Genomic DNA, 12,945 nt, shown 5'->3' with positions numbered 1-12,945 from the left:
TAAAATTCAAAGTGGGCATGTGATTGACGTATTGATAATTTAAACTTGTCCCCAAATATAATGGTTTAAAATAATGGAAGTATGGAATGGCCTAGTCAGACATGAGATGAATTATACTTCAGAATCATAAAATGTTTATTTTTAGCAAATTCGATTAAAAAAGCAAGATTAAATTTCTCCACAGTGTTGTGAAAGACTACGCTATAACAGCAGGAACAGTATAACCAATTATTGAGTCTAATGATGTCACTCGGGCCACAGAATATTGCATAAACCTGTAAAATAAATACATTAAATATAATACATACCAAACTCTGTGATAATTTATCTCTCTAAGCCCTAATATACAGTATTTGTGTGGGGAGCATGGTAGCAAAGTGAGTAGTGCTACCATCTCGTGGGTCTGGATCTCTCCGTTCAAATTCCACACTATATAGAGTTTGCAAGTTCTGTACAATTCTGTGGGGGGCTTTCTTCAGATAATCTTGCTTTTCTCACACATCTTCAAAGATATGCTGGTAAAGCTGATTGATTCCAAATTGACCCTCTGTGGGTGTATACACAAGTGGGCCTTGCAGGGCATGGTCACCCTGCCCAGGGCAATTCCAGCCTTGTGCTGTCAGGGTAGGTTGCCACCCATAAGTTGATAGATAGATAGATAGATAGATAGATAGATAGATAGATAGATAGATAGATAGACAGACAGACAGACAGACAGACAGACAGACAGACAGACAGACAGACAGACAGACAGACAGACAGACAGACAGACAGACAGATAGATAGATAGATAGACAGATCTCCTCAGTCTGTCAGTGGAGCAGGACAGTGACAGCAGTCTGATGCTGAAGCCGCTCCTCTGTCTGGAGATGATACTGTTCAGTGGAAGCAGTGGATTCTCCATGATTGACAGGAGCCTGCTCAGTGCCCGTTGCTCCGCCGCAGATGTCAAACTATCCAGCTCCATGAATACAATAGAGACTGCCTTTGTCACTAGTTTGTCCAGGCGTGAGGCATCCCTCTTCTTTATGCTGCCTCCCCAGCACACCAACGTGTAGAATAGGGCACTCGCCACAACCATCTGATAGAACATCTGCAGCATCTTATTGCAGATGTTTAAGGATGCCAGCCTTCTAAGGAAATATATAGTCGGCTCTGTCCTCTCTTGCACAGAGCATCAGTATTGGCAGTCCAGTCCAGTTTGTCATCCAGCTGCACTCCCAGGTATTTATAGGTCTGTGCCCTCTGCACACAGTCACCTCTGATAATCACAGAGTCCGTGAGGGGCCTGGGCCTCCTAAAATTCACCACCAGCTCTTTGGTTTTGCTGGTGTTCAGTTGTAGGTGGTTTGAGTCGCACCATTTAACAAAGTCCTTGATCAGGTTCCTATACTCCTCCTCCTGCCCACTCCTGATGCAGCCCACGATAGCAGTGTTGTCAGCTAACTTTTGCACGTGGTAGGACTCCGAGTTTTATTGGAAGTTCGATGTATATAGGCTGAACAGGACCGGGGAAAGTACAGTCCCCTGCGGCGCTCCTGTGCTGCTGACCACAATGTCAGACCTGCAGTTCCCGAGACACACATACTGAGGTCTGTTTGTAAGATAGTCCATGATCCATGTTACCAGGTATGAATCTACTCCCATCTCTGTCAGCTTGTCCCTAAGGAGCAGAGGTTGGATAGTGTTGAAGGCGCTAGAGAAGTCCAGAAACATAATTCTTACTGCACCACTGCCTCTGTCCAAGTGGGAGTGGGATCGGTGTAGCATGTAGATGATGGCATCCTCTGCTCCCACCTTCTCCTGGTATGCGAACTGCAAAGGGTCGAGGGCGTGGCAGACCTGTGGCCTAAGGTGGTGAAGCAGCAGCCGCTCCATGGTCTTCATCACATGTCATCAATGCCCTGACATCATTCAGCTCACCAGGTCTTGATACCTTTGGGACTGGGGTGATGCAAGATGCTTTCCAAAGCCTTGGGACTCTCCCCTGTTCCAGGCGCAGGTTGAAGATGCACTGTAGAGGACTCCCCAGCTCCAACACACAGGCCTTCAACAGTTGTGGTGATACTCCAAATGGACCCACTGCTTTGCTGGCACGAAGTCTCCTCAGCTCTCTGCTTACCTGGGCTGCTGTAATTGTGGGTGGGGGGAAACTCTCTCCTATGCTTGTATCAGCAGAAGGATGGGTGGAGGATGCAGTACTCTGAGTTGAGAGTGAGAGTGGGTTAGGGTGGTCAAACCTGCTAAAAAAGTTGTTCATCAGGTTTGCTTTCTCCCTGTCTCTCTCGATGGAGGCATCCCGCTTTGAGCTGCAGCCAGTGATGATCTTCATCCCATCCCACACTTCCTTCATGCTGTTATTCTGCAACTTTTGCTCCAGTTTTCTCCTGTACTGCTCCTTCACCGCCCTGAGCTGGACTCAGAGTTCCTTCTGCACGTACATGCTGATCACCGCCTTTAAAAGCCCTTTTTTTCTGTTTCAAAAGGCCCTTGATGTCACTTGTAATGGCTTGTTGTTAGCATAGCAGCGTACTGTTCTTACTGGACCTAAAATGTCCATACAGAAGTTGATGTAGTCAGTAGTGCAGTCAACAACCTCCTCAATGTTCTCACTATGTGACCCCTGCAGGATATCCCAGTCCGTAGTTCCAATGCAGTCTCTCAGAGCCTGCTCTGCCTCAGGAGACCACTTCCTGAATGAGCATGTGGTTGTAGGTAGCTCCCTCGCTCTTGGTTTGTAGTGAGGCTGAAGCAGAACCAGGTTATGATCTGCTTTCCCAAGCGAAGGCAGCGGGTGGCACTGTATGCGTCCTTAACGTTTGCATAGAGTAGGTCAATAGTCCTATTTCCCCAGGTGTTACAATCCACATACTGGGAGAAGGCAGGTAATGTTTTGTCCAGCGTCACATGGTTAAAATCTCCAGAGATTAGCACAACCACATTGGGGTGCTTTGTTTGTAGTTTAGCAACAGCGGCGTGGATGATGTCACACACTATCTCCACGTCCGCGTGAGGAGGGATGTAAACAATAACAACAATGACGTGTCCAAACTCTCTGGGCAAGTAATGGGGACACAGATTTACGGCCAACAGTTTGATGTCCCTGCAGCAAGTGGAGATTTTGATGTTTACATGTCTAGGGTTGCACCACCTTGTATTCACATAGAGAGCGAGTCCTCCTCCTTTCCGCTTCCCGCAGGTATTTGCATCTCTGTCCGCTCCAACTGTGCTAAACCCGGGTAGCTCCACGTTAGCATCTGGGATGCTAGTTGTTAGCCATGTTTCACAAAAACACAATAAACTGGATTCTCTGTAGTTCCTGACATTTTTCACCAGCGCAGCCAGTTCATCAATCTTATTTGGTAATGAGTTCACATTTCCCAGGACCACAGACGGCACCAAAGGCTTGTATTGTCACTTCCTCACTAGCCGCTTAGCCTTTAGCTTAGCGCCGGCTCTGCTGCCATAATATGGCCTTCTTACCTCATCAGGTAAATAGGGAACCACACCGGCACAGGCCTTGTTGTCAGCGCTAGAAGCTGACTACCTGAATAGATGAGTCTCAGCGTGTAAAAATCCATGTTCAAGTAGTAAAAAGTGTCCAGGAAACGAGTCCACATAAAAAAGTGGTAGGAGTGATCAGAGAGATAGAGAAAAAGGTAGAAAGATAAAGTCTTACACGGAGCTGCTAGAAAGGCTGCCACTCATGGTGGCACCTAACTAACAAAAAAAATGTATTTAAATTTTTAGCAGATAATTGGGTAAGATTTACTGATAAAATTTGCAATAACATAACAAAATGTAACTAAAACTTTTTCACAAAAATTTATTTTCATAAAAATGATAAGAAATTTTATTTCATGGAGACTTCAGCAATTTTTTAAAAAGGGCCTCTATCCTTTCATTTTTGAAAACACTTTAGTTAATAAATGTGGAGTGAATAGGACATAACACTAAAATATTCAGTACAGAATGCCAAACATACGTAAACTGAGCTATATAAATCACAGTATAATTGTTGTAAAATGGCATAATGTTGTGCAGTGACTCAAGAGTGTATCAGTAATAAGACAAAAATTCATGTTAATTTCAAGGTAACTCCTGCTTACGTCAATGTACTTTACATTATATCAATGACTTTACATGATATGACTCATGGGATGAGAATTTTTTTTTTTATTCTTTTATACTTTTCTTCTTAACTTTGATGTAACATTGATATTTACACAGTAAACACACATTAATTCTTATATTAGACAAAAATACATGAAAAAAGTGGATACAGTTAATAGTATAAGATAACCTGAATGATCGCTTGCTCCTGGACATAAACCCTTCCATTTCAGTAATCCCCCTGTGCTCGATCTGGAATGCTTTATGGGTTATTTCAATGCCCAGCTATCAAATTAGTTCCAGCAACAGCTAAAATTAAATCTTTCTGTTCATCCATCACCCTTTCAAATCCAATTTTCATAGTTACACCCTATCACAGGATAAGCCAGTATTTACTAAATCCTAAACACATAGTTCAAGGTTAAAATGCTACAAAAATGATTTGCTGGTTTAATTAATCCCTCTTGGTTGTAAGAAATGGGTTGATTTGCATACCATTTCGCCTGCAGCAAATGTACAAAGTCAGCAAAACACAAGTGTTCATGGGTGGGGAAGCTGCAAATTACATATTACAATGAGATGCAAGAAACGTTATCCAATATTTTCAAAATCCATCCATCCATCCATTTTCCAACCCGCTGAATCTGAACTCAGGGTCACGGGGGTCTACTGGAGCCAATCCCAGCCAACACAGGGCGCAAGGGCAATCCAGGGCAGGGTGCCAACCCACTGCAGGACACACACACACACACACACACACACACCCCCACACACTAAGGCCAATTTTAGAATCGCCAAACTCCACGCAGGGAGGACCCGGGAAGCAAACCCGGGTCTCCTTACTGCGAGGCAGCAGCGCTACCACTGCGCCACCGTGCTGCCCCTATATTTTCCAAAATGATTGTTTAATATAATAAGTGAATATAAATTTCTGCTATAATTGTATATCTTAGAGGTAAACAAAAATGCTTCTTGTTATGTCAAAATTAGGTTATTTATTTTCATTAAATTGTCACCACTTATATATAACAGTCTCACATAATAACACCATGCACTGTATATTTGAAGTGCAACACCCTGAAAACAAAAGAAGAACTCCTTTAAGCACCTACCTGAGCTTCTGATAATACTGCTTGACCTTCTGCAGAGAAGCTGAATTTATCTGGGCTTGAAATTCTTCCACTGACACATTATCTCTGTAATAGTATCCCTCCATACTCTCCAAAGCTTTAAAAAAGGTGACAAATGAATATAGTATGTATATATTAGAAATGTTAAATAAACTAATTCATCAGACATTTCTCCATATAGTTTCTGACATAAAGCTATATGGAAAGGCACTTTAAAAAGGAAATTACATTAAAATTTGGTGGAATCAAGTAGTGAATAACCATGTAGGGTTACATACAGTACTTATAATTCTTTAGAGAAATATATCAGAAGAAAGGGCTTATCATACTTAATGTTTTATAATACTCAAAACAAGCCCACTTTCATAAGATTTTGTGATATTGCAGTACTTTGAAGAACAAATTACCTAGCATCTGAGCTAGTCATGTAAGTGACCTGCCACACTCTAAATGTCATGTAATTTTGTAACCCGCTTAATCCAGACCAGGGTCACGGCATAGGGTGCAAGAAAGGAACAAACCCTGGAAAGGGCACCAGTCCATCACAGGACAAATACAGACACACACAAACCCTTCAGGTCCAATTCAGCATTGCCAATTCACCTAACCTGCATGTCTTTGGACAGTGGGGGGAAACTGGACCACCCAGAAGAAACCCAAACAGACACGGAGAGAACATGCAAAGTTCATGCAGGGATGACCTGGGATACAATCCTTGGTCTCCTTACTGCAAAGCAGCAATGCTACTACTGTGCTCCCATGCCAACACATTTTAATGCTTAAATATTATCCTGAAAAGAAATCAATTCAATTACCAGAGTAACTACTGTGGATAATCTCATTGTGATCCTTCCTACACAGAATGATGGCATATTATACCAACATAGTGCGGCTATTTCAAATTATTTAAATAAGGAAGAGATTGTGGTGTTGCGGGGTCCACAGCTCCCATCAGGAAGGCCAGTTTTAAATAAATAATCGCCACACTCGCGGCTTAGCGAGGGGGCGTGGATGTGTGGCTGAAGTAGGTCTTGGGGAATTTGTGATGTGGGAGTTTCTCACCTAAGTGCACAGGTGAGAGACGGCCCACATCCGTAATTGTTCCCAGGAGCTGCTGATTGCCACAGTTGCCACGTCCTCTTCATAATTAGAAGCACGAGGCGGCTAGGGAAAAAGAGAGAAAAGAGACGGAGGTTGCAGGAAGCAGTGAGTGAGTGAGTGAGTGAGTGAGTGAGTGAGTGAGTGAGTGAGTGAGTGAGTGAGTGAGCAAGGCAGCTGGATAGTGAGCCCTAGCAGTGGTGTTTGGCCGACACTTGGTGGGACAGAAGGAAGCAGTTGCTCCAGCTGAGCGAACAAGGAGCTGGAATGACCAGGGATGAAGGACGGCTGGCCTCGTAAAGCCGAGATGGAAGCGGGAGTCTTGGGAAGGTGTGCCTCAGCGTGAGAGAGCTGGCTGTTGAGGAACCCAAGTCTCGGTCCGGTAAGGAAGCCATATGGAGCCAGGGAACGGAAGGTAACTGTACAGTAGAGAAGGTCAGCTGCTGAGAGGGCGACTCCCCTGTTGAGAAGCACGTATGGGAGAAGTAGGAGAGCCGCCAGATAAAAGAAGCCACCGGCTTGTTTTTAAAGAGACTGCTTCCAGCATTGTTTTAACTTCATTTTAAAGGATTTATTGGATTTTTAACCTCCTCTCAGGATTATTTATTTATTCAATGATCTTTGATGCACTGCACTTCTTTATTTGGACACTTTGTTTTTGATTGATGTTTTGTTGAATTTTAATAAAAGCACTCTTACACCCTTTTACACCACCCCCTTGCTCTATTGTTTTGCCTCACTGCCGTGCTCATCAGTAACATTACCGATGGTGATGGGTTCAAGGGCTCCCAGATGCAAGACAGGAGCATGGAGTCGAACCCGTATCATCACGGAGATACATAGAAAAGGTATACAAACTAGTTAAAAATAAATAACAAACAAAATCTTGCTCCCCCTCTGGGCCTCCCTGTAAGAGTCTTTAACTTTGTGAGGCAGGTAGTGTGGCTAATCCACTTGCCCACCTTATTACAGTAAACACGGTCATCTTCAAATCCCATCTAAGTCTCTCTCTCATATGCTTTGAGCTGGCTTTCCTTCTTCCCGCCAGTCAGTCCTTGCTCAACTCACCTTCTGTCTGCCAGGGCCACTTTCATCCTTTACTTTTGGAAACATGGGCAGGTCTAAAAAGTCATGGGGCCATCAACCTGCTGACCCTCTCCAGCAATCATGAAATTAATGTAGGACTGTGCCTTTCATAGTCTTTGAATGGTTAAGTCCCTTTGCAGTGCCTAATCTAAAAAGGAAACATGATCCCACTTGTTCTACTCCGAGACTGTGTGCGGCCTCCAGACAGGCCACAGACCAGTTTTCCTCAACTTTATCTCTTATAGTCAGATTGCTACCATGTACCGCTCTTTATTGACCAGTAGGAACACTAAGATAGTATCTATCTTCTGTGGCCTCACTTGCAACCTTTCTGAGATTCACCTACCATCAAGCATCTGGAGAAACATTACCAGATCCATCCCAAGTTACAGTTTGTTCTGTTCTATACTATTGTCCCTCAGGCTCCTAGTAGATAAGAAGGGCATAGTTGAACTGTGTAGTGCATGCATTCCCAAACTATCTATTATTAGTGCCGTTTTTCATTTTTTCTTCATAATAAAGAGGCTACAGGTACAGACCTTTTTCACTTTTTGCATTTTACAACAGATGAATAGGCTTTATGATTAGGAGTGCTGGATTGTCCCAGGACCAAGATGGAAGAAGGCTGAGTTTCTTCCAGTGATTGTTATATTTTCAAATTCTCCAGTATAAAGGCAGTATTAAAATGCACATCAATATGTTTTACCTTTGTTAATATATGTCACCTGTATAGCAGGACATCTCCACAGTTACTTTACTAATGCACTTCAAACCAACATGACAACAAAATAATAAAGGGACACAGGCCACTTAAGACAAAACAATGGGTTGCATGTTGATGCAAGTAAGAATTTCACAGTACTCAACCACAGACACTTGATGGCACATGCATGCACTTTTAATTTTTGTCAGTGCTTGCATACGCCTCACTTCTTACTATGAAAGTGTGTGTGTGTGTGCATGTGTGTATGGAGCAGTCTGCTCTGCTCGTGCTCAACCACAGCTGTTGGAGTTGGTGTTCATTCTACGAAAGAAGCTTATACAAATGTGACTTGCACTTGGTGAGATTTCTGACATTTTTCTGGTGCTTGCATGCACCTCATTTCTCATTCAACCCAAGAAGACAAACTCATCTTTGTGGTACATGCATGTTGTACGTTCACACAATGAGCTACCATACGTTTGCCTGAGACACGTTCCAGCCTGCCCCGCTGAATTTGTGCCACAGCTACACTCAACTACATGTCTGTCTTGGACAAGATACAACCTCTCCTGGCTGCAGAGGAGGGTCCACGATCTGTGCCCTGGGTAATTCTTAAGAGTTAGCTGATGCCACTACAAGTTCACCAGTAAAGTAAAACTGCTAGGGAGTCTTTGAGTTGTTTTTTGTCCCAAAGACCACATGCAGCCATAACCTTATAAACCAACAACCACAAGCTGTAAAATTACAAGCTGGTCAGATCCTGAACAAAGATCTGTGTCACACACATGAGCCTTTGCTCAGGTAAGAAAGTTGGGGAAAAATGAGGGTAAAACACAGTCATTAACTGCTGCTACCTCTTTTTCCCTAGGCATCATTTCCACTTCGTCTATGGAAGCCCTGCACCTTCCAGTCATCTCCCTACATACAGTAAGAAGAAGAGCAACAGGAAGTCTTCTGTTCATTCCTGACCCTGCTCACATTGAGAAGGGGTGTAAGAGAAACCAAGTCGCCTAACTATCTTGTGGACAGATGTTCCTTCAATTTTTTGCTTATCCTCAGAATTGTTTATTTCAAAAAGGAACTAAATCATATTAAACAGGGTTGCCACTCTAGCACCCCAACCACCCAATCATGACCTTCCTCTTTTCCAACAAGGTTTAAATCTATTAAATCATTTATTTACTTTGTTCCTTTATAAAATACTTTTACACAATACTTTAAATGCTATAAAATACTGACGCAAGCTGTCATTTAGAAGATATCGAGTTGATAGGCATTACGTAAACTCTATAAATTAGACGTTTTTTATGTCAGACTGAAGTCGATTGACATTCAGTCCTAGCATGCAGGCACACTGAGTATTCATGGCACGCTCACATTGGGGCAAGTGAATGGATTACTTCTATCAATGCAATAAACAATATTGTATGGCAGCACTGTAAATATTTCAGTACCATCTCCGCGATTACATTTGCTTAAAAAAAATAATGCTGTCTGCTTACTATTAGTATTTTGAACAGCTACTCTAATTAAGATAATACAACACTAAATATTTGAAAGGTTACCATTTTAGGAAAAAAAACTGGTATGAATAATTTATGGCACCAATAGCAGTGGCAGCCTGAGGCAAGCTTTTATTAATTCATAAAATCATCTTCAAATATAATGTAAAAGAAGTGATACAAGCGGAAGTATTCTTAAATAACAGTTAAAATAATACATTAAAATCTGTCATTTTTAAGAGTGCTAAAGCAAGGCTGTTTTCAGAGAGCAGCAAATGCTTCCTTCTGAATATGCAGCTTGAATTGTTGAATTGATTGGACAAACATAGTGGCCTTAAATATTTATTGTAATTTCAAGAGTTAATGGAAATGCATAAGACACTTTTCAGTAAATAAACTCAAGTTGGACATCCTGAGACTTTGTGGATTGCTCCGAACTTGCCGGATATCATGGCCAGCCCTTACACTGGTAGTGGGAGTGCTGTGCAGAGTGGATGCAGAACCTCTGCATTTTTCCCAGCTGGTTCTGGGGTTTGTCAGGGGTGTTCTTGCTCCTCCTCCATTCAGTGCTTCCATAGACTGGATGTTGTGCATGGTCATGGGTTCCAGTGGCTGTGGAGCATCTGTTGGTGAAGAAAGATTCACTGATCTTGACTTTGCCGACAATGCTGTGATCTTTGTGGAGTCAATAGAGTCTCTGATCAGGGCTCTAGAGAGACAGAGCAAGGAGTCTAACTGTCTTGGCTTGCAAATGTCCTGGGTAAAACCAAGATTCAGGCCTCTAATGACCTCTTTGGCACAACCATCAGCAGTGTTGCTGTCTGCGGAGAGAGTGTCGACCTTGCCAAGAAGTTTACCTATCTTGGCAGCAACATTCATGTCTCTGGTGACACTTCCTATGAAGTCAGAAGACAGATTGGGAGAGCATGGAGGTGTGGCGCTCCCGATATCTTTGCAAAAGGATGAAGGTCCAAGTCTTTAGACACCTGGTGCTTCCTGTTTTGCTATATACATTTGAGACAAGGACGCTATCCAGTGACCTGAGATGAAGGCTGGACTCCTTCGGTGTTGTGTCTCTTTGGTGAATCTTTGGATACTGGTGGTTTGACTTTGTGTCAAATGAGCAATTGCTCACATAGTCCTGAATGAGGCACATTAACTGCATTGTGAGGGAGTGTCATTTACGGCACTATGGCCATGTCCCGCAATTTCCCAAAGGTGATCCGGCTTACAAGATCCTCATTGCTGAGGACCCAAGCGGCTGGACCAGGCCAAAGGGACACTACGTAACACCTGGTTGCAGCAGATAGATGGTCATTTCCAGAGCGTAGGACTGGCCTGACCTGACCTGGACCAGATCTTGAACACAGAAAACATTTTAAGATGGTCACAACAACTGAGAATAGCGACAAGTTACAACTGACCATTTCATACAATACAACACACTCAGAATCCTTTATTTTTAATGAAGCTGCATGTGGAATTATGCAAAAGTTGCTTTTCAGGGCAATTTTACAGGCTACAATGTATACAATGATATAATGTCTTCCATTTATCACAGTTCTTTAATTCTTGAATGAATTGTGTTTTCTTTGTTCCAGAGTGATTTTAATAATAATTTTTAATTTAAAATCTGCACACAAGTTACAGTCCAAATCACATAAAAATTTGTTTAAAAACAGTGAAGGAATGAATTCCTGCCACATTATTGTTCTCCAATAACCTTCCTAATCCTTATCAGTCTTTGTGCCTCTGAGAAGAATGACCAGTCTGGGAGTGATCTAGTGATGCCACTAATGTACTTGTAAAGCTATGCAATCCTTAAGGGTTCAAGACAAGACCCATTAAGGCATAACATAAATTGATCAAGAAAAATGGGTTTTCTTCCATATTTGAAGGCATACAGCATAACTCATAGAAATGTCGCAGGACTTTTAGATGGCCCAGTAATTGTAAATTAATAGTTATGGCAGGCTCGAATAAAAAAGGAAAAATGCTGTACCTTGTGTAAAAAGAACTGGGTAAATTCTGAAGCCCCCTCCATTTTTCAGTCTTTGTGGAAGATGTTCAAAGTGAAAATTTTCCAGGATAAAATGAACTTTTAGTGCTTGTCGACTTCCTTCAACCTGATAGGTGATTGGCATATCTGTATATAGAAAAATGTAAATTAAAATGTGGTACAGATGTATAAGCATGTCAATTTCAACTCAAAGAAGTAGAAAATTGTTGCATTCATGGCAATCACATTATGAATTATAAGGCAAACCCAAATGGTTTCAGCATTCATTTTACTTCCAATGACATAATAAAACCATTTATACTGAAGGCTTATGTATAACACCAGATTATGGGCCAATCAAAATCTAAATTCTATTAGACCTCAAAGAATCAAATTTACAAAACTGAATATATTTTATGGAGAGCATCTTGGATATTTGTCTCACAGCTCTTCGGCAGTTCAAGTTCCATGTTAGTGACAGGCAGCAGTTTATTAATCTTGGCAAGATCAGTTTTAGGTTAGCGCCGCTAACGCAAAAAAATCTCTTGAGGATCGTTACGCAGACATACACCTATCATCAAATAATGCCTGTTCAGTCTTGATGGAGGTTGACTACAAAATAGTATTGACCTATGAATTTTTATCTGGCCTTACACTGATCTGCAACAGAAATCCCCTGCGTTATTACATGCAAGTCCGACAAATTCAAAACACTGGTGCTGACAACCTTGTGCTGCCTACTAATTTTTGCCTGATGGGTGATAGAGCATGAATTTCTGTTCCAGTCAGACTTCAGGCAGTCTTTGTTAAAGTTATTGTATCACCTAACTCTGTCTGTATCTTTAAAAGAAAACATAAGATCCATTTAGTCCAAGAAGGCATTTAACTTATGCTAAAATTCTTAATATTTCTGTCAGTATTACCCCACTGCCTATGAGGTTACTCCATATCTAGAAGTAGGGGATGCGTGGTGACACAATGGTTACACACTGTCCCACAGATCCAGTGTTCTAGATTTGAATCCTGTGGCTGATCGATGTCACTGTGGAGTGCACACATTCGTCATAAGTGGGTTTCATGATGGACTGCACTGTGCAGGAATGGTTGCTGCCTAGTGCCCAATACCATTATCCAAAGTCCAGCTTTAATTCTTAAAACTTCAGTTCCTTGCTTATGTATTGGGTTGGTTGCAACTTTCTGGACTTTGACTAGTATCTAGGGTAAGATTTGCCCTTGTGGCCTGCCAGTTTATCAACAGCTCTAGGATAACAGGTGTCACATCCAGGTTTGGTTTTTGCCTTGTGTGCTGGGCTG

General features: G+C 42.1%; 1 protein-coding gene across 1 annotated transcript in view; it reads right to left on the bottom strand.

Annotated features, from left to right (window-relative positions):
• Nucleotides 1-12,945, bottom strand: part of prex2 (phosphatidylinositol-3,4,5-trisphosphate-dependent Rac exchange factor 2) — a 547,559-nt gene that overhangs the window by 101,596 nt on the left and 433,018 nt on the right. The window contains 2 exon segments of the mRNA XM_028803602.2: nucleotides 5,226-5,340; nucleotides 11,635-11,778. Of these exon segments, the coding sequence (XP_028659435.2) occupies nucleotides 5,226-5,340; nucleotides 11,635-11,778 (259 nt within the window).

The sequence above is a fragment of the Erpetoichthys calabaricus genome, chromosome 6 (genome assembly GCF_900747795.2).
Source record: "Erpetoichthys calabaricus chromosome 6, fErpCal1.3, whole genome shotgun sequence".
Taxonomy (NCBI): domain Eukaryota; kingdom Metazoa; phylum Chordata; class Cladistia; order Polypteriformes; family Polypteridae; genus Erpetoichthys; species Erpetoichthys calabaricus.
The sequence above is the reverse complement of the archived record's forward strand: the minus strand, read 5'-3'. Positions and strand labels throughout refer to the sequence as shown.